Here is a 22,163-nt window from a genome sequence, read left to right on the forward strand (position 1 = left end):
CTATTTTTTACTACTCCCTTAACTGCCCCCAACACTTTGCAACCTTCATTCACTCTCTGACGTACATCTGCTTCTACTCCACCATTTGCTGCAACAACAGACCCTAAGTACTTAAACTGATCCACCTCCTCAAGTAACTCTCCATTCAACGTGACATTCAACCTTGCACCACCTTCCTTTCTCGTACATCTCATAACCTTACTCTTACCCACATTAACTCTCAACTTCCTTCTCTCACACACCTTTCCAAATTCTGTCACTAATCGGCCAAGCTTCTCTTCTGTGTCTGCAACCAGTACAGTATCATCCGCAAACAACAACTGATTTACCTCCCATTCATGGTCATTCTCGTCTACCAGTTTTAATCCTCGTCCAAGCACTCGAGCATTCACCTCTCTCACCACTCCATCAACATACAAGTTAAACAACCACGGTGACATCACACATCCCTGTCTCAGCCCCACTCTCACCGGAAACCAATCACTCACTTCATTTCCTATCCTAACTCATGCTTTACTACCTTTGTAGAAACTTTTCACTGCTTGCAACAACCTTCCACCAACTCTATATAACCTCATCACATTCCACATTGCTTCCCTATCAACTCTTATCATACGCTTTCTCCAGATCTATAAACGCAACATACACCTCCTTACCTTTTGCTAAATATTTCTCGCATATCTGCCTTACTATAAAAATCTGATTCATACAACCCCTACCTCTTCTAAAACCACCCTGTATTTCTAAGATTTCATTCTCTGTTTTATCCTTAATCCTATTAATCATTACTCTACCATACACTTAATAAACTAATACCTCTTGAATTACAACACTCATGCACATCTCCCTTACCCTTATATAGTTGTACAATACATGCACAAACCCAATCTACTGGTACCATTGACAACACAAAACACATATTAAACAATCTCACCAACCATTCAAGTACAGTCACACCCCCTTCCTTCAACATCTCAGCTCTCACACCATCCATACCAGACGCTTTTCCTACTCTCGTTTCATCTAGTGCTCTCCTCACTTCATCTATTGTAATCTCTCTCTCATTCTCATCTCCCATCACTGGCACCTCAACACCTGCAACAGCAATTATATCTGCCTCCCTATTATCCTCAACATTCAGTAAACTTTCAAAATATTCCGCCCATCTTTTCCTTGCCTCCTCTCCTTTTAACAACCTTCCATTTCCATCTTTCACTGTCTCTTCAATTCTTGAGCCAACCTTCCTTACTCTCTTCACTTCTTTCCAAAACTTCTTATTCTCTTCATAAGAATTACCTAATCCCTGACCCCACCTCAGGTCAGCTGCCCTCTTTGCCTCACGTACCTTGCGCTTTACTTCCACATTTTTCTCTCTATATTTTTCATACTTTTCTATACTATTACTCTGCAGCCATTCTTCAAAAGCCCTCTTTTTCTCTTCCACTTTTACCTTCACTCCTTCATTCCACCATTCACTGCCCTTCCTCATGCTGCCTCCAACAACCTTCTTGCCACACACATCACTTGCAATCCCAACAAAATTTTCTTTTACTAACTTCCACTCCTTCTCTAAATTGCCAGTTTCTCTTACTTTCACTTCGTCATATGTCATTTTCAACCTTTCCTGATATTTACTTTTTATCCCCGGTTTTATTAGCTCTTCAACCCTCACTAGCTCCCTTTTACATCCACCTACTCTATTCCCCCACTCTTTTGCTACAACTTATTTTCCTTCCACCAAAAAATGATCAGACATACCGTTAGCCATACCCCTAAACACGTGCACGTCTTTCAATCTTCCAAACATTCTTTTAGTTATCAACACATAATCCATTAATGCCCTTTCTACTACTCTTCCATTTGCCACTCTTACCCATGTATACTTATTTTTTTATCTTTCTTTTTGAAAAAGCTATTACTTATCACCATCTCTTGCTCAACACACATATCTACCAGTCTCTCACCACTCTCATTTTCACCTGGTACGCCATACTTCCCAATGACACCTTCTACCTCTCCAGCGCCCACTCTAGCATTCAAGTCACCCATGACAACTACATAATTCCTTCTACCCAGTCCTTCTACACACCTAGTTAATTCATTCCAGAACTCATTCTGCTCTTCTTCACTTTTCTCACTACCTGGCCCATACTCACTGACAAACGCCCAACATTCCCTACCCAACCTAACCCTTACCCACATTAACCTAGATGATATCTCCTTCCATTCCACTACTTTACCTGTCATCCATTCACTCAGCAATAAAGCCACACCCTCTCTTGCTCTTCCCCTTTCAATCCCAGACATTTCACCAAACATCACTTCACCCTTTCCTTTTATCTTCGTCTCACACAAGGCCAATACATCCATCCTTCTATTCCTAAACATACTTCCAATTTCACATCTTTTACTCTCTATCGTACTACATCCACGCACATTCAAACACCCCAAAACTAGAGTGCGGGGAGCAGTCACTCTCCCCCCAGCTCCATCTATTTGTCGATGTCTCACAGGATGTAGATACAGGAGAAGGGGTTCCCAGCCCCCTCGTCCCGTCCCTTTTAGTCGCCTCTTATGACACGCAGGGATAACGTTGGCGCTATTCTAATTTTTATATGCCCCCACGGCCACAGGAAGTACAGTAATTTGTATTTTTCCTAACGTACATACCTTTAGCTGTTTAATCAAATAGTCCCGCCTTCACCTGTCCCCCATAAGTCTTGCCTGCAATCAAAAGTGATCAGAGCACACAGGTGTGTGTGTGAGAGGGGTGGCTGGTTACCCTCCTACCCCCTACTGCTAACTAGCGGTAGAGAAGTGCTACCTTGCTAAGTCTTATGGCTAGTTTCCGCTTTGCCGAAAGGATAATCCCTACTAAATAGCTAAAGGTTTGAATGTTAGGAATAATACAAATTACTTCCAAATTTGTTATTTTAGTAAAGCTGAGAACAACATACGGATGAAAGCTGGTGAAGCTAAGGAAATTCAAAGGAAATTGAATGCCATAAATTTGAAAAGCCATAGTGTTATTTGTAGAATTGTTTTGTGTCAGGAACTATAATTGGAACACACTCAATTCTGCAATTTTATCAACTAAAACACTTGTTCCTAATTTGATCTTTTCTTGGACAGCTGACAAGATTGATATGCAGCAAGTTTATTCTATACAAGAAAGATCAAATTAGTGTTTTTTAATGTTTAATATGTAAGACTACAAATTTTAGGTTAGCCTCGTGACTTCCACTCATTAGATTTCGCCAACAGATACAGCTCAGTCCGTCAATAACCTCTTCTGGCTTAGAGATGGTGGTTTGTGCCCATTTTATGTGTATTTTTTCAACTTAAATGGTTCAGTATCATATCTATTATTCTCATAATGAACTAATTAGGACTTAATGAGGAAAATTTTTATTATTTTCAGATTATGCTGGATGAGACTGATGAACGCTCAGAAGTCCAGAGATTTATGGCTCATGTACCCAATATTCCAACACAGGCTGATATTGAAGCGGCACTTGTTGAAAGGAAGAAGAATGAACTTCTACAGACCTTTCTTGGAGAGTGAAATTTTATTATTTTACCAAGTGAAATTCTCTAATGTACAAATAAATTTTATACTTTTTCAACAGTATTGTAATAAGCTTTAAGTCTTTGCTGGTGTTGAATATTTTAAACAGCCATGATGTAGCTTACCTTTCCTTGTGAAAATCAACTTTCAGAAATGACTCGTTTTGCTTAAATGGTTGGGAAATTACATTGACGAGATTAACGTATCAGAAAATACAATAAATTTGCATTAAAATCTAGCAAGTATACTTGTTCCTACACATACAAACCTTTCATCCTTTAGAATAGGGAATATCTTCAGCAGAGCTAGCATAGCCACTGAATTTGCTAATGAGGTAGTTAATGACAGTTGGTGAGCATGATCAAGTAGCCCCACCCACTTTCCTGTCAAAGACTTCATATTTTTCTCTTCGACTGCAATGAATACAACATTTGCGTCACATTTTTGCCTTTGGCTGCAATTAATACAGACATAGTGTTGCATAGTGTTAATGGCTGTTTAATCTTTTCCTACACTTTTTAGTTTGAATTGTTGATTGTTGGTTTTGTGTTAATCTTGGAAGCAAAGCACGAATTTTATAAATGCAGGTTAAGGGTAGATGTGGCAATCAGTTTATGGCGGTAGAATCACACTTGCGCGGCGCTTCATGTAAGGGTCATGATTGTTCGTAATTATTCATATGCTTCTTTTGCAGATTGTGGCCTTCCCATTCAGTGGCAGCCATATTTTTTTTAGGAAAAGGCAGGTTAAGTTCTCTGGTGTCACTCTTGGGAATGCTCATGATGATGCTGAAGAGACTATATATAGCGCTTTGTTCTCCCCATTGAGTTTGCCAATTGCTGAAGCTTCTGGCTTCACGAGCAGGGAAAAGTTGGATCTATAATGACAAATTATTCAGGGTCTTGAGTTCCCCAGTGACAGCCATAAACAGCATGTAATGGAAGTTATCCCGTAGCGATACAGACCATCGACTACACGTTTGTTTAACCTAAGGAAGGGTTATGAGTAAATGAGCATGGAACCATGCCTTACTCTCCACCACGATCAACAGAGGTAAGGGTACTTGATACCTTTTCTGTTTCTGGTTTGATTAGTGCCAGAGATTGTTTGCTCACTGTTGACGAGCTTCCTGGTCAGTCATTTGCCCCTGATTTTCCTGTTGTTTCTGTCCTTAAGACAAAATCTTGTATTTTGGGGTAGGGGAGTAGATCTCCCAAGCAGACTTTCATGCCTTCAACTTTTGCAAGTGATGAAGGCACTTAGGATTCTCTTGTTATGAAGGTACCTGACCTTAGCCCAAATGTCGCAGTTTGTTTGTGGAAGTTTTAGCACTCATTCGGGAGTACAAATGACGGTGTCTGGCAGCCATGGTATCAGCTTCATGTACGACCTCAGTTACTGATCAGCACTTTGGTGCTAGTTTGGCCCGGTATCAAGTTAATGATCAGATCTGTAGATCTAAGAACTCAATATTTTAGTCGGTCTGACACAATTTCCCTTCCTGCACTTTAGAGGCATTGAAGGTTCTATGTACAGTGGTACCTCTACATACGAATTTAATCCGTTCCACAACCGACTTCAGATGTAGAAAATGTTCGGATGTTGAAACGAATTTTCCCATAAGAATACATTGAAATAGGATTAATCCGTGGTTGAGCCCAAAAACCTATGATAACTTCTTAATAAACTACTACACATAATTTTCCATGAGAATAATGCACACTAAATTAGATAATAGACATGTAAAAAAGAAGAATTATCAAAAAATGATAAATAAGAAACGGGTTTTTAGCGTCACTTTACCTTAGAAACTCCAGCGCAGGTGTTGTTGGTCTTGCTACGCAGAGAGGAGACGGACGGGCGGCGAGGAGGTAGAGAGGTTAACTACGATAAACGTACACTACCGTAACTTATTGTAACTTACACTAAGTGAACTTTAACATAACTTAGCTTATTTTTTTTTTTTTTTATATTTTTATTTTACATTTTCTTTTTTTCTTTATGATGATTAATTTTAATCACTTTCACTCTTTACACTTAAAATTGATTGAATTTCTTTCGCTTCACTCTTTGCCGTTTTCTTTGTTTCACTTTCTTTCGCTTCACTCTTTGCCGTTTTCTTTGAATCACTTCCATCCTCTTCATCACGAGTTCGCTTCGTAGTTTTTTTAAAGAAACTATCGATAGATAGTTGCTTGGTACGGCTTTTCAGAATGTTTCGAAAGTGAGTTAGGCAAACATCATCGAACTGCGCAACTACACGACAAACCTGCAATTTTTTTGGGTGGTATTTGTCGATGAAGTCGACCACGTCTTGATATTTTCCTAACACCTCTTTTATTTGCGCCGAACCTAACACATGTTCTACCTCCTCGATCCCTTCCTCGTCATCACTCATGTGCTCAGACATAGCATGGAGTTCCTTGAGCTCCTCTGTCGTAAGTTCATCGTGATGTTCGGCGACGAGTTCCTTGACGTCATCTGCGTCGACCTCCAGACCCATGGACTTGCCAAAGGGAGACGATTCCCTCTACGTCTTCCGCTGCACCCACCACGGGATCAGGTTCGGGGTCAAAACCTTCGAAATCTCGGGGAGAAACTGCATCAGGCCACAGCTTCTTCCAGGCAGAATTGAGGGTCCGTCGAGTTAATCCCACCCAAGCCTAATCTATGATCTTCAAGCAGTGCACGATGTTGAAGTGGCTTTTCCAAATTTCATGCAAAGTTAAGTTTGTGCTTTGCATGACATTAAAGCACTGCTTGAAGAGGGGCTTGGTGTAGAGCTTCTTGAAATTTGATATGACTTGCTGGTCCATGGGCTGGAAGATAGAGGTGGTATTCGGTGGAAGATACAGCACCTTTATGAACTTGAATTCATCGAAGATATCATCTTCAAGTCCGGGGGGGTGAGCGGGTGCATTGTCAAGGCATAGCAGGCACTTTAAAGGCAATTTCTGTTCATGAAGATACTTCTTCACAGAAGGGCCGAAAACTTGGTTAACCCATTGCACAAAGAACTGCCTAGTGACCCAGGCCTTCGAGTTGGATCGCCAGAAAACATGAAGCTGGTCCTTATCGACGTTGTGTGCCTTAAAGGCCCTAGGGTTCTCCGAATGGTAAACCAGTAAGGGCTTGACTTTAAAGTCCCCGCTAGCGTTGGCACAGGGCAAGAGTCAACCGATCCTTCATTGGCTTATGCCGAGGCAATTTCTTCTCTTCGGCGGTGATGTAGGTTTGACTGGGCATCTTCTTCCAAAACAGCCCAGTTTCATCACAATTAAACACTTGCTGTCTACGTAGCCTTCTTCCAGCACGATCCTTTCAAAGTTCTTGACAAAGTCAGCTGCAGCCTTTGTGTCTGCTCTAGCAGCCTCTCCGTGGCGAACAACTGAATGAATCCCGGACCGTTTCTTAAATTTCTCAAACCAGCCACGAGATGCCTTGAAATCGTCTGAGGAAGGTTCGGTTGAACTCTCCCCAGCATCACCCCCAGAGCTCTCCTCCTTCAAGTCCGTGAAGATGGCATGCGCCTTCTCGCAGATGATGGTTTCGGTGATGGTGTCGCCAACAATCTCTCTGTCCTCGATCCAGATTAGCAGAAGTCGTTCCATCTTTTCTATGATAGGGCTACGGCGTTTTGAAATAATGGTGATCCCCCTTAGAAGGTTTCACTGCTTTAATAGCTTCCTTCTGTTTCAGGATTGTCGAGATCGTCGACATATTAAAAGTGTCTGGTTTCAGTTCCAGTTCCATCAGAATAGATGCTCACCAGAACATCAGCCGGGCAAGCCCAACCCCCCACTGTGGTGCCCTACCACAGCAGTAGCCTCCCCAGTAAACAGCTTAAACTCACGGCCCTGGGCGGGGATCGATCTCTTGCCACGCTAATGCGAGGCAAACACGTTACCACTGTACTAGCCAGGAGGCTTACGGCCATATTGTTTAGCAAGTTCACTCACGCGGACGCCACGCTCATGTTTTTCAATAATTTCCTGCTTTACGTCTAAAGAAAGCATTTCCTTCTTCCTTTTCTCACCACTACCACTACCACTTGCAAAACTAAGCCTTTTAGGACCCATACTTTACGTAATTTACCGTAAAAGGATGCACGTAAAAAATCACGATTAAAACAGCACAATAATAGCAGAACGCACAGGGCACAACCGCAAGAAGCCGACGAGAACAGAGGACTGACCCAAGCCGCGCTAATTGAGGGTCCCTCCGAGGTCGAAGTGCTGCCTTCTATCGGCGGAAATAAAAAACACATCAGGCGCTATGAGTATCGACTACGCGTACGAGTATTGTTTACTTCGGGTGTAGAGTAGGAACGTGTTCGAATTGTACTTCGCGTGTCGAAAAATTCGGATAAAACCGGTACGACGAAAATTGCTTACAGTACTTCGTGTGTCGAAATAAAATTCGGGTGTAGAGTAAAAAATTTGCTCGAATTTTACTTCGGATGTAGATACGTTCGGATGTAGAGGTTCCACTGTACCAGGTCTTCTGTGTCATCACCTCTCCAGGTTGACCTGTTGGTGTTCGAACTTGGAAAGACTGAGATCAGAAGGAGTGTCCTTTTCATTTTCTAAGCTGCTGGCCATGGAATCTTCTGCCTTGGACACCCTCCAAGCATTCTTGTGACTCAACCAGTGGTCAGGTGCTGTGACGTACTTTGGGAAGACAACGGGTTTGTTAACGCATGCCTCTTTTGAGAAGTACAAGAGACTTGTTTTATGAAGTGGAAAGGCAGTGACCGTTTTGGTACACCAGGTAGTAAATTAGTGGGCCAAGTGGGATTTGAAAAGAAGGGGATTCCAATTCTCAAAAAAAGGTTTGTTCAGAGGTGACACTGGCACACCGGAATGCATTGATGCAGAGGTCCTTGTCACTTGCCAAGGACTCACGATCAGGCAGCAGTGGATAAATGGAGGACTGCTTTGCAGAATTCTGACTATCCTGTATGTTGTAGAATCACAGAAAGATTCCAAAATTATTATATTTCAAGGAAATTATCATACACCTCATATTTTGTTATATTTACCTCAATTTATGAGAGAGAGAGAGAGAGAGAGAGAGAGAGATACAGTGGAACCTCTATACACGATCTTAATTCGTTCCAGAAACTGCTTCGTATGTTAAAACAATCATATGTTGGAGCAAATATTCCCATAAGAATACACTGTAATTTGTATAATTTGTTCCACAGCCCAAAAACCTACAATAATAACTTAATAAATTACTACATATAATTACGCATAACAATAACATTATTGCATAATATGAAAGAAGGAGGAAAAAAAAAGATAAATTTAAAGAAATAATAAATGAGAGAGAGAGAGAGAGAGAGAGAGAGAGAGAGAGAGAGATTGATTGATTGATTTTGATTAAACAAAAATGTGTTGTGTACATATGATTTTTAACAGCGTCAACGAGTTGAAAGGCAATTAAATGTAACTAAAAAAGCAATACAGTATCAACGAATCTGAATTCCTTTATTAACTAAAACAAATATGATACAAACACACTTGTGTGCTATGCACAAACACACACACACGGGTGTTGGAATTCCTATGCTGGAGGAGACACGATCGGCGAAGAGGTAGAGATGGTGACTGCGATAACGTACCATAACTTACACTACGGAAACTTTAATCTAACTTAGCTTATATATTTTTTTTATTTTATATTTCATATTTTTTTACATTTTTTTTTTCTTTTGATTTTTAATTTTCATCACTTTTAGTGACGAGTTACGGTATGTTATTGCAGTCACCATCTCTACCTCCTCCCCGACCGTCTGTCTCTTACTGGTACCTACACCTGTGTGTGTGTGTTTGTGCATACGCACACGAGTGTTTTTATCAATATTTGTTTTAGTTAATAAAGGAATTCAGATTCGCTGTTATTACTTTCTTAGTTACATTTAATTGTCTTTCAACTCGTCGACACTGTTAAAAATCATATGTACTCTAAACACATTTTTGTTTAATCTCTCTCTCTCTCTCTCTCAGGAAAAAAATAATAGACGTCTCTAACACTATAACAGTGAAGAAGAGAGAGAGAGAGAGAGAGAGAGAGAGAGAGAGAGAGAGAGAGAGAGAGAGAGAGAGAGAGAGAGAATTTTATTTAAAGAACATGTTAATGCTATGTTTAGAGAGAAACAGAAAATGAGAGAGGACTCTTTTAAGAGAGCTTGTTAATGCTATCTTGGTTTTCTTTGCTTCACTTTTTTCTTTCTTTCTGTTCATCATGCTGGCCCTTCTCACAAATGATCATTGCCAACAATCTCTTTGTCCTTTATCCCTATCAACAAAAGGCATTCTATCTCTTCCAGGGTATTGCTACGATGTCTTGTAATAATGGTGATCCCCTTCGATGGTTTATCTGCTTTAATGGCTGCCTTCTGCTTGATGATCGTCGAGATCATAGGCCTATTCCGGCCATATTGTTTAGTTCTAATGAAAGAATTGCCTTCTTCCTTTTCTCACCACTACCTGTACTGAAACTTAGCTTGCACCATGATTATAGGTAAAATAAAGAAGGAATTGTGAGAAAAGGAAGAAAATAAGCACTGTTAATAACAGACCAAACAGAGGACAACCACACGATACACACAAGAACAGAGAACAGAGCACTCGACGCTCCGGTGGCGTCCCTCTTACGTGCTGCCATCTACCGGAGTAAACAAGATCTACATCAGATGTTGGAACATTACTTTGGGTGTCGAGACAAAAACTTGATGGAATTTTACTTCGGATGTTGGAACAATCGTATGTAAAGACAATCGTATGTAGAGGTTCCACTGTATACCAGTGGCTCTGGGTTTTTTTAAGATGCATATGAGTCAATTTTTTAATTGGAAAATATATGAATAAATCTGATGTTGCATTGCATTAAAAGCAATATTATGCTCTCCTAAAAATGCAAATAGGTTAACTTCACTTTTTGAAATGTGGCATTGTTCACTAGTTTAGGGTTTTTCTAGAAAGGAACTCACCGATGGCTGTCTATAACTTTTAATCCTTTCAATAATGAACAATATTTTTTGCCTTTGCTAAGTTTCTTAAGCACTGTAAGCTTGCCAGTCATCACAAGATTGCTTAAATGACACTTTTCTTCTAAGAGTTTTCACATTCTTGCAGTTATGGCTTGAATTCTTCATTTTTTTCCCCACTCCTTCCTATACTGCTGCAATCGATGTGATGTAACTGTCAAACTCAAAATCTGAAATGAGAAGCAAAGCTAAGTTGAAAATATTTTGATCATTATATGATTAGTAATCAACATTAAAGAAAAAAATTTGCAGTTAAAAAAAATTAGAACTAATTTTGCACAGTTGCCCCGCATGTTTCATTTTTGGTGTTGCTGGACCTTCTTCGTCACTGGTATTTCCTTCTATATTGTCAGCAGAATACTTGAAATAAAGATAGGATGTGACAATATACATCAACAAAAGAGATACTCTGTTGTTACTATACAGCAAGTGTTGATACCAAAATTACCAAATGGTTTCAGGTTGATGATAGGGTTATTCATATTACTATCATTATTTTTGGGCTCAGGCCATGTCGTCCTGATTGAAGGGTTCCTATAGGTAGCCTTCTAAGGGATATTTGCACCAGTGATACTCCCAGAGAATTAAACCAAAGGTCTCCAGTATTCTAACTCCTGGCGCGAGTATCCAATAAAGGATATCGCATAATATCGGGACGTATTCTAGATTCGACTCATGGTGATCTTCACTCCGAATAGATTTAACGCTTCGATGTGAGGGGGGAAGAGTGGCAAAAGAAAGGGGTACCATTCTAGGTACCCAGTGGACCTCTTTCCCTACTACTACTACCGTGACGCCATTCCTATTCTAGTAGTCTTCTAAGAGTGTTGTGCTCCCCTTTTGCCCGGTGTTTATATACTAGTTTTTTGGAATTTCAACATGAAATCTCGAGCATCTTCGTCATCTGGAAAGTTGAGTATTAATCTTTTCTATGTGTAAATTTAGTCTCCCTTTTCACAGTTAAATTCCAATAATTTAAGTGTGTTTGGGCGAGTGTTTCCGAGACCAGGAGACAGCCATTTTACGACTGCTGTTGCCCGTTACATTCGCATATTATTTAGCTAGTAGGGCGACACTTCCCGGTTTTAAAGCTATAATATTAGCTAGTTAGGCAAATTATACAAGCTGTGATATTGCGTACATGGAAATTATTCCTTTTTCTATTATGTGACTTTACTTATCGTATATGGGCGGGAACCCCGGTGGTACCGATTAGCTTGGCTGGGGCTCCTACCAGAGCAAGACTACTCTTGTTCATATACGTTAGTAAAGTAATTCCCCCTGTTTAGCCTCACCCTTATCGTTCCTTCTCGATTCATATGAGATGTTACATTCTCTAGAATCTATAGACAAGTTACGATAATTATTCTCTCTCAGAGAGAAGAGGCTAAACCCTTCTTACCTCCCCGAGTGTCGCCGCCGTTATAGGCGGCAGCCACTGTCACTCTTACTGCCCCCGGCTTTGATTCAGATAGTGACATACTCAGGGTGCCCTTGTCTTCCCATCGACAATGTCGTCAGCACAGGAAGCTATGCTTCCCCAGTTCATTGTTTGAGGAAGGCGGCATACCTGCCGTCACCTCTGATATCAATGAACTATAAGACCCTCAACCCCTTCCCCCCCTCTGTCCTTTAGTGACGTCATGCCGTCACAAGATTCTTTCACCAGTATCCTGATAATCATCCCAGCTTGCTAGGATGAATGCGTTACCAGCTGGTACCCTGCCGGCGGCAGTTAGTTCAGCCGTCTTTTCCACCTTCCCCCTAACTCCCTTCCTTCACAGGAAGGTAATAAAATTGGGGGAAGATTGAGACGGCTTCCGGTGGAAAACCTAACATACTTTGGAAAGTCCTCAGCTCTCTCTTGAGCTGCCATCCACATTCATTGCCGGCGACAGGCCTTTTGTGGATGGGTGGGAGCCAGAATCTGATAGATTCTATCCCCTTCCATTGGAACTTTCATTCTGGTAAGGAGACAGTAGGCGGTCTTATAGTCCTCCTACACTTCCAGCTGTCATGTTCATTCATAATAGTTGGAAACTCTCTTTCCTTAATCTATCTCTCTCCTTATCAGTTAGCACCGTCAGGTACCAACCTAACACCGGCAGTGTCTGCTGCCAAACTACTGTATACAACTATACAGTAGTACACATGTTTTCTAACATACTGTTTCCTATCACAGACGATTGTTGGGACCACGATATTCTGTTGAGGTTGAATATTCCCTCAACACCCAGATGGTTTTTCTTGATCATCAGGGACTTAAAATATCCAATCAGTATTAATATATACTACAGGTGGATAATGTTAGTATAAGCTGTTTACTAACTCTAACTCTAGTTCCTAGAGTTTCTCTACCTTGTATCCTCCCTATCAGGGAAACTGAATATTATTACTGACGGTCTCAGCAATGGCCTGGGAGAGGAAATACAGTTATGTGTCTTTTCTATTTCCTTTCAAGCTTACTATTCTAAGCTACCATAAACAACTAGTGATTACTATTGTTATTAAAAACTGTATGCTTTTATATCACTGATATAAAAAACAAAAATACTCATTAGTATTTTTCCTTTACAGGATGACCCTATGGAGAAGTGCGGATCGATGTTCTGTAACCACAAAGGGAAAGACTTCTGTGGTCACACGATGTGTAGGACTCATGCCCCCTGCGGTGTCGTCATAGGAGTCCTAAAGTATTGGGACCCGAAAGGTTGCCCCACCTGCTCAACCATGCTGGCCAACGGCTTCGGTGAACCCCCCTCCCCCCCTAGTTACCCTAGAAACTAGGGATACAGCAAGGGACACCCTTCGCAAATGGGTAAGAGGGTTCCAAAAGAACTCTCCAGGACCATACTTGCCCAATGACTCCATGAGGTGCCTACTGTTCCCCAAGGCTCTGCTGAGTGCGGTGGTGTCCCAGGAACAGCTCCGGTCCCCCTTCATACAACTGAAGATTGACTCTTAACCCTTTTACCCCAAAGGACGTACTGGTACGTTTCACAAAAGCCATCCCTTTACCCCCATGGACGTACCGGTATGTCCTTGCAAAAAAATGCTATAAAATTTTTTTTTTTTCATATTTTTGATAATTTTTTGAGAAAATTCAGGCATTTTCCAAGAGAATGAGACCAACCTGACCTCTCTATGACAAAAATTAAGGCTGTTAGAGCAATTAAAGAAAAATATACTGCAAAATGTGCTGGGAAAAAAATAACCCCTTAGGGGTTAAGGGTTGGAAATTTCCAAATAGCCTGGGGGTAAAAGGGTTAACATTAACAAGGCACTAGAAGGCATGGACATCCACCAAGAGAGGATGTCAGAAGTGTCCACCGACACCGAACAGGACCTACTGCAAGGTGGCCCTGAAGAAAACGTGGACCCTCCCCGACTGGAGGAAGAAGGATCGTTGTCAATGGCAACAGACGACCCTCGCTTTGACGTGACGGCATACCAACCTCTGCCGTCAACGTCTTCGGCCCCAACTCCACAACCTGTTAACCAGGTTAACGCAAGCGAAGAGATTCTGACATCTCTTCAACGAATGATGGAGTCGTTCCACCGGGAACAGGAGAGGATGCGGGAATTGATTAAGCAGCAGCAAAGGTTGTTGCAGGAGAAGATGGACTGCTTCGGAACCACCAAGGGCACCTCTAGAAAGCCTCTTAGAGAGTCTAATCTCCCTCATTGCTCCAAAACCAATCCCTCATATGCCAATGATGAATGGTAAACTGTTCGTTTCCGAGAAGTTGGGAGCCAAGCAAATTGAAGACCTTGAGTTCTGGCCTAACTTTTCGCCCTATCCAGATTGCTATGTGAGACTGTGGTACGAGAATGCGACCCAAGAAGAAACGGTCCCCAAAGAGGTCATCGTGTTTGAACACGAGACGGCGCAAGCCATCCTCCTGAAGGCCTTGAAGGGATCCGGATATACCAACTCCAAAAGTCTCAGCACTGAGCAAGAAGCACCCCACCTTTCTTGCTCCTTCCTCCATCTCTTTCCCCTTTACAGAGAAAGCACTAGACTTTGCCGTCAAGGCAGTCGAGGAGGAAAAACCATGTCCGACCGTAGAGGAATGCAAGCCGTTCTCTCTAGCACTGCCTACCTGCTAGGAGAAGTGGAAGGATGTCCACCTAACCGTCTCTGTCTCTAAGGTACACCCAGAGATAGCAGGACAACAGTTCAATGAGAACCTTCCAAAGTGGCCAGACCATCTTCTGAGGAAGGAACAGGAGTCGAAGGAGAGACTTGCGGGTTCCCTCTCTCATCAGAACTGTCTGGAAATGAGTGCAGGTCAACATAATGCCCCAGAAATGTTCCTCTTCCTGGCTAAATCTCACATGGGTACCCTTGTGAAAGAAGGATACTCTTTCCTCAGAGCGAGGAGAGCTTGTAGAGAGTTCGTCTTGGCTTCAGCAACCATCAGACACGAACCAAGGAATCTGATTACCTCAAGTATCTGGGGTAAAGACCTTTTCCCACAGGAACTGGTCCAAGAGGTCATTGCGAGAGCAACCACGGAGAACAGGAACCTTCTCCAAAAGTGGGGGATGTCCTCAAAGAGGAAATCTTCCTCGGAAGGAGGTCCCCTGCCCAAGAACAAAAGGGCAAAGAGACCACGAAGACCTGCACAGCTCTCCCCGCCATGACTATGACCACGAGGCCTCAGACCACTTTCCAGATGGTCTCTCAACAACTGGTAGCCCAGTCACCAGTATTTAACCCTACCTTTGAGAGGCAGTCGACTTCCTTTCGCCCCAGTCAGAAAGGAAAAGGTCCTAAGAGAAGTTCTCCAGGTAAGTTCTCTCAGGGCCGAGGAGGACGTGGTCGCGGAAATAAATCCGCAGGATCCCCCAAGCAATGAGGGGTTCCAGGTAGGGGCCAGACTACATCACTTTCATGATCGCTGGACCTTCAATCCCTGGGCCCACAGCCTAATCACGAATGGACTCGGGCGGAAATGGAGCAGAACTCCACCCCGCTTTACAGAATTCTTCCAACACTGCACCCCCTTGTTGGAAGAATATACCTCAGAACTCTTGAACAAGAAGGTGATAAAGAAAGCAAAGTCCATCAAGTTCCAGGGAAGGCTGTTTTGTGTTCCCAAGAAAGACTCAGACAAACTCAGAGTCATTCTAGACTTGTCCCCACTCAAACTCAGAGTCATTCTAGACTTGTCTCCACTCAACAAGTTCATCGAGAACAACAAGTTCCGGATGCTTACTTTGCAACACATAAGGACCCTTCTGCCAAAAGGGGCTTACAGGGTCTCAATAGACCTAGTAGATGCTTACTGGCATCTCCCGATGAGCCGCCTTTTCTCCTCCTACCTAGGATTCAAACTACAGAAGAAGTTTGTCTTCAGAGCAATGCCCTTCGGACTGAACACAGCCCCAAGGATATTCACGAAGCTAGCAGACACAATCGTCCAACAGCTATGCACCGAAGGAGTTAAAGTTGTAGCATATCTAGACGACTGGTTGGTATGAGCAGCATCCAAGACTACTTGTCTGCAAGCAGCCAACAGAGTGATACAGTTTTTGGAACACCTGGGCTTCAAGATCAACCGCAAGAAGTCTCGTCTCACTCCAGCTCAACAGTTCCAGTGGCTAGGAATGCAATGGAACTTAAAGTCACACCACCTCTCCATTCCATCCAAGAAGAGGAGAGAAACAGCGGGATCTGTCAAGAGACTAATCCGTCACAAGAGGATTTCAAGACGCCAACAGAAAAGAGTATTGGGCTCTCTCCAGTTTGCAGCAGTGACAGACCCTGTGCTAAAGGCACGTTTGAAAGATGCGTCAGGAGTATGGAGGAAATACGCATCAAATGCTCGAAGAGATCAACCAAGGTTGACCCCGGCCTTGTTGCACACGCAATTAAGGCCGTGGTCAACAGCCAAGAGCCTAGCACGAACAATTCCCCTGCAACCACCGCAACCATCAGTGGTGAACACACGGATGCCTCCTTGAAAGGATGGGGAGGTCATTCACAAAACAAAAAAGTGTAAGGGAATTGGTCGCACCAGTTCAAAACATTTCATGTCAACATTTTGGAAGCTATGGCAGTATTCCTGACGTTGAAGAGACTATCCCCTCGCAGATCAATCCACATCAGATTGGTCCTGGACAACGAGGTGATAGTAAAGTGTCTAAATCGACAAGGCTCGCGATCACCCCACATCAACCATGTGATGCTAGCCATCCTCTACCTGGCAAGGAGGAAGGGATGACACCTATCAGCAGTTCACCTACAAGGGTTCCGCAATGTGACGGCGGACGCTCTATCCAGGCGAAAGCCCATAGAAACAGAATGGTCCCTAGACGCAGACTCTCTCCTTCATCTCGGAAAAAGTCCCAGAACTGCAGATAGACCTCTTTGCAACGAGAGACAACAAGAAACTATCTCGTTACGTAGCCCCTTACATGGACCCTCAAGCAGAAGCTATGGATGCCATGTCCCTCGACTGGAACAGGTGGAATCGCATTTACCTGTTTCCACCAACCAATCTCCTGCTAAGAGTCCTCGACAAGCTAAGATCCTTCAGAGGGACAGCTGCAGTAGTAGCCCCCAAGTGGCCCAAAAGCAATTGGTTCCCTCTAGTCCTAGAGTTGAAACTGAATCTGTTTCCTTTGCCGAATCCAGTACTATCTCAACTGGTCCAGAAGTCGACTGTCTACGCTTCATCCTCGTGAACCAACAACCTACATCTCATGATTAAGCCTTAGCAGCAAACAAAAAGTTTGGAATCTCAAAGAATAAAGTTGACTTCATCGAGGAGTACAAGTCAAGTTTGACTAGGAGGCAATACGAATCGTCATGGAAGAAATGGGTGTCCTTTGTGAAAGCAAGGAAACTGACAGAGATATCAATAGATTTCTGTCTTCCATTCTTTATACACCTCCACAAACAAGGCCTGGCCTCTACTACAATTACTTCTTGTAAGTCGGCCCTGGCTAGACCACTTCTGTAAGCTTTTGAAGTGGACTTCTCAGGTGAAATCTTTAATAAGATCCCGAAAGCATGCGCTAGACTCAAGTCAGCAGCCCCACCAAAGCCCATCACGTGGCCTTTCGACAAAGTCTTGCACTATGCTTCGAACCTAGACGATGAGGATTGTACTTTGAAGGATTTAACACAGAAAGTAATTTTTCTGTGCGCAATAGCCTCAGGGGCTAGAGTTAGTGAAATAGTGGCCTTATCCAGAAACGAAGGCCATATTCAGTTCCTAGACTCAGGAGAACTGAACCTTTTTCCTGATCCTGCCTTTCTTGCCAAGAACGAGCTACCCACCAAGAGGTGGGGGTCCTTGGAGAATCTGCCCATTGAAGGAAGATGCCTCTCTGTGCCCAGTAGTGTCTTAAGGTTTATCTTCAAAGAACTTTAAACTTCAAGGGAGGACAGCTCTTCAGAGGAGAAACTTCAGGATCAAACCTATCTTTAAGACAACTGAGAGCGAAGCTCACCTAATTTATTTGCAGAGCGGATCCTGACAGTACACCCGCAGGTCATGATCCGAGGAAAGTTGCTTCTTCGTTGAACTTCTTTCAACATATGCACTTTGAAAGACTCCGTTCATACACTGGGTGGAGATCATCCAGGGTCGTCTACAAACATTACGCGAAGCAAGTACATGAAATAAAACACTTTGTGGTGGCGGTGGGTAGTGTCATTAAACCCGTCGTCTAGTGCTGCGATGAACAGTGGACTGTTTTGGGACTTTATAGTACATCGGGTGCATGGGTATACCTACCCTCTAGTGCAGATCACAGCTATGATTGACATAGTGTCCTATGTAGGTGCATATCTGATCAATACACTAGGGCCGAGTGAACGTTTGCGTCACAGTTTTTATGCATTTCCGAACATCTGACCATGTCAGATAGATTTGGTTTCACATCTCCATTGAGTGGCGTTATTCCGATAATGTATTTATATATTTTTTCTACACGTGAAAATATGTGTTTTGATGTGTTGTAATGCTGGATCAGATTCATACTTTGTTGTACACTAACTACATTTGATAAATTAGTTGCATAATGAAATACTTAAACGTATTCGCGTCTTATTACTGCTCCCTCAGTTATCAGCTAATAAAGTACACTAGAGTTTCACTAAACCCCTGTATAGGGCTTCTATCTTTGAAATCACAAAAATAATTTCTGGAGGAATTAAACTTACATTCTCAAGGTAAGTAAAAAAGATAGGCTTCAAAGTTTTTCCTTTTTGTTCTAACGGAAATACAAACCTTGAATCGTTATTGTTGATATCGACATTTTCCCTGCTGGAGGATGGAGGCACTAAACCAGCTCCCGGTTCAGTGGAAATGACAGATCTCCGGAATTTCACATATAGGTCTAGTAGACCAGATAAGGAAATCTACTCAAGGTGGAAGGCACATACACAAACCCACAGCTAATAGTAATTTCAAGACAATTCTCTAGTATACTTCCATCAGGACAACATGGCCTGAGCCCCAAAAACGGATTTTTATCAAAGTGAAAAATCTATTTTTGGGTGAGGGGGCTATGTTGTCCTGATGGACCTACCCTTTTGCTGACCCCTCCCAAAATCACTTTATCTATGGCCATTTCCACTTAACGGCAAGAATAGGAATGGCGTCACGGTAGTAGTAGGGAAGGAGGTCCACTGGGTACTTGGAACGGCACCCCCTTCTTTTGCCACTCTTCCCCTTACATCGAAGCGTTGAATCTATTCGGGGCGAAGATTGCCATGTGTCGTATCTAGAATACGTCCCCTGATATTATGCGATATCCTTTATTGGATAGGTAGTAGGTTGGCCAGGGCACCAGCCACCCGTTGAGATACTACCGCTAGAGAGTTATGGGGTCTTTGACTGGCCAGACGGTATTACATTGGATCCTTCTCTCTGGTTACGGTTCATTTTCGATTTGCCTACACATACACCGAATAGTCTGGCCGATTCTTTACATATTCTCCTCTGTCCTCATACACCTGACAACACTGAGATTACCAAACAATTCTTCTTACTGCACTGTAATTGTTCAGTGGCCACTTTCCTCCTTGTAAGGGTAGAAGAGACTCTTTAGCTGTGGTAAGCAGCTCTTCTAGGAGAAGGACACTCCAAAATCAAACCATTGTTCTCTAGTCTTGGGTAGTGCCATAGCCTCTGTACCATGGCCTTCCACTGTCTTGGATTGGAGTTCTCTTGCTTGAGGGTACACTCGGGCACGTTATTCTATCTAATTTCTCTTTCTCCGGTTTTGTTAAAGTTTTTATAGTTTATTTAGGGAATATTTATTTTAATGTAATTGTTCTTAGAATTTTTCTAATTTTCCTCTTCCCTTCCTCACTGAGCTATTTTCCCTGTTGGGGCCCCTGGGCTTATAGCATTCTGCTTTTCCAACTAGGGTTGTAGCTTAGCAAATAATAATAATAATAATAATCGTGCCAGGAGTTAGAATCCTGGAGACCTTTGATTTAATTCTCTGGGAGTATGACTCTAGCAAATATCCCTTAGAGGGCTACCTATAAGAACCCTTCCATCAGGATGACATAGCCCTCTCACCCAAAAATAAATTTTTCACTTTGATCAAAATCCGTTTATTATTACTAGTTAAGCTACAACCCTAGTTGGAAAAGCACGGTGCTATAAGCCCAAGGACTCCAACAGGAAAAAAATAGCCCAGTGAGGAAAGGAAATAGGGAAATAAATATACGATGATAAAAAATTAACAATATAATATTCTAAAAAAGGGATTTTGACGAAGGAAAAATCTATTTCTGGGCGAGGGACCTGTGTCACCCAGTGAAATGCTCCTTATAGCACCATTTCTAAGGTATAAATACTGCTAAATATACCAGAGAAAAGAGTTCCATGGAATGCCACCTCGCTCACTCTAGTAGAGTGTCGGTATAGTAACTGGGGCATGTTAGAACCACTACCAGAGGTCCCTTACCAATTAGTCCTATACCTCCTCAATATCCCCCGATACTACGAGGTGCCGTTCTACATCCGACTACTGCCCGCTACTACGACTACACCCCCCCCCCCCACACCCCTACCACTACCCACGCTTCTTCCCTCATTCCTACTAGCACCCCAGGCTTAGACCAGCCTAGGGTGAGGAAAAAGAGGGGGTGGGTTCACTGGGCGACATAGGTCCCTCGCCCAGAAATAGATTTTTCATTCTTCATGATCCCTTTTCTGGGCTCGACCTGTGTCACTCCGTGAAATAGTAACAGAGAATTGGTCCCCCTAAGCTTGGAAATACACATAAAGGTAAGGAACTGAAATAAAATAGAATAATTTAATTAGGAGTGTTTTAATAATAAACCTTAATATACCAATCTCTTAAAGTACAATACCGAGTCAGAGACCCAAAATGTATTGGTAAAAATAGGGAAATAAGCAAAGAACATGAGATGTCTAACTATAACAAAAAAGACATTAGTAGTATATAAACACCATAACCATGGGGTAAGGTGCAATCCAAATGAATGTCAAGGGTAAGGTAGGGAGAATAGGCAAGGGAGGTGTCGCCCCGCTCCTTATATGGAGACAAGGCACTAAAAGGAAAAAAGATATGAAGATAGGACCTTGTTATAATGGTTCTGTTATATCCGGAGGAACCACGTTCCCTGCTGCCACTGTTGCAAATTTTAGGGCTTCCAAGGATTTTAAATAGTCGCGTTTGAATACTGCTGGTGATTTCCAGCCTGCATATCTTTTTAATCCTTCAAAATTCATGTGCTGAAAATAATTGACTGATGTTGCTACTGCTGGGATATCATGGGCATGTGGGACTGAAGCCGGGTTGGCTTGTTTAATAAAACAAAGAATCTGTTGTCTGATTCCTTTTAGGGAAATGGTTCCTCCATGTTCTCTAATAAACAAAGGGCCTGAAGACGTATTAGGAGTTCTATTCAAATAGGCTTTCAGAGTGTTAACTGGGCACAGGGATAGATCCTGTGGAAGTGGGACAATCTTCCACGGGGTCCATCTATTCTGTGGGTCCTCATTCTTTGCTAAGAATCGTCTATCTGTAGAGAGTAATATTTCACCAGAAGAAAGTCAATGTGATCTGACTCTAGATAATGCCGAGAGTTCAGATATTCTGGCTCCTGAAGCTAAACTTATATAAAAAATAACGTCTTTCTAAGAAGCTTTATATAAGTGCATGAGTCATTATCAGTATCAGAAGCTAATTTAAGGACATCATTCAAAAACCAGGAAACCGTGTGAGGACAAGTTGCTGGTTTTAGTCTAGCACAAGCTTTGGGGATAGATGAAAAATACGAATTTGTAAGATTAATATTGAATCCTAACTGAAATATTTTCTTTAAAGCGGACTTAATTGTGGTAATAGTATTAGTGACTAGTCCCCCTTCAAACAAAGTTCTGAAAAAGGTAACTGCCAGATTGGCAGTCATTGTCTGAACATCTGAGTCTTTCAAAAATGTTGCTAAAATTCCTTACAGCAGAATCATATTGCCGAAGTGTGGATTCTCTTTTGTCCGACTCTAGGAACAATGTGTTAAGAGGGTCAATATCAGCATCC

At 42.3% G+C, this 22,163-nt stretch overlaps 2 protein-coding genes across 5 annotated transcripts in view; one reads left to right on the forward strand and one right to left on the reverse strand.

The window, feature by feature from the left end:
* LOC137654533 (pre-mRNA-splicing factor ISY1 homolog) overlaps positions 1–3,678 on the forward strand; it is a 135,936-nt gene extending 132,258 nt beyond the window's left edge. The window contains exon 7 of the mRNA XM_068388244.1: positions 3,422–3,678. Within this exon, the coding sequence (XP_068244345.1) occupies positions 3,422–3,565 (144 nt within the window). The 3' untranslated portion in view covers positions 3,566–3,678. The remainder of the gene's footprint in view (positions 1–3,421) is intronic.
* A 6,890-nt stretch (positions 3,679–10,568) lies between these two features.
* The window catches only part of LOC137654535 (BTB/POZ domain-containing protein 18-like), a 284,914-nt gene continuing 273,319 nt past the window's right edge, over positions 10,569–22,163 (reverse strand). For all 4 annotated transcript variants that reach the window (XM_068388247.1, XM_068388249.1, XM_068388246.1 and 1 more), the window contains one exon: positions 10,569–10,792. The gene's annotated coding sequence lies outside the window, so the exon portion shown is untranslated. The remainder of the gene's footprint in view (positions 10,793–22,163) is intronic.

The sequence above is a fragment of the Palaemon carinicauda genome, chromosome 15 (genome assembly GCF_036898095.1).
Source record: "Palaemon carinicauda isolate YSFRI2023 chromosome 15, ASM3689809v2, whole genome shotgun sequence".
Lineage (NCBI taxonomy): Eukaryota > Metazoa > Arthropoda > Malacostraca > Decapoda > Palaemonidae > Palaemon > Palaemon carinicauda.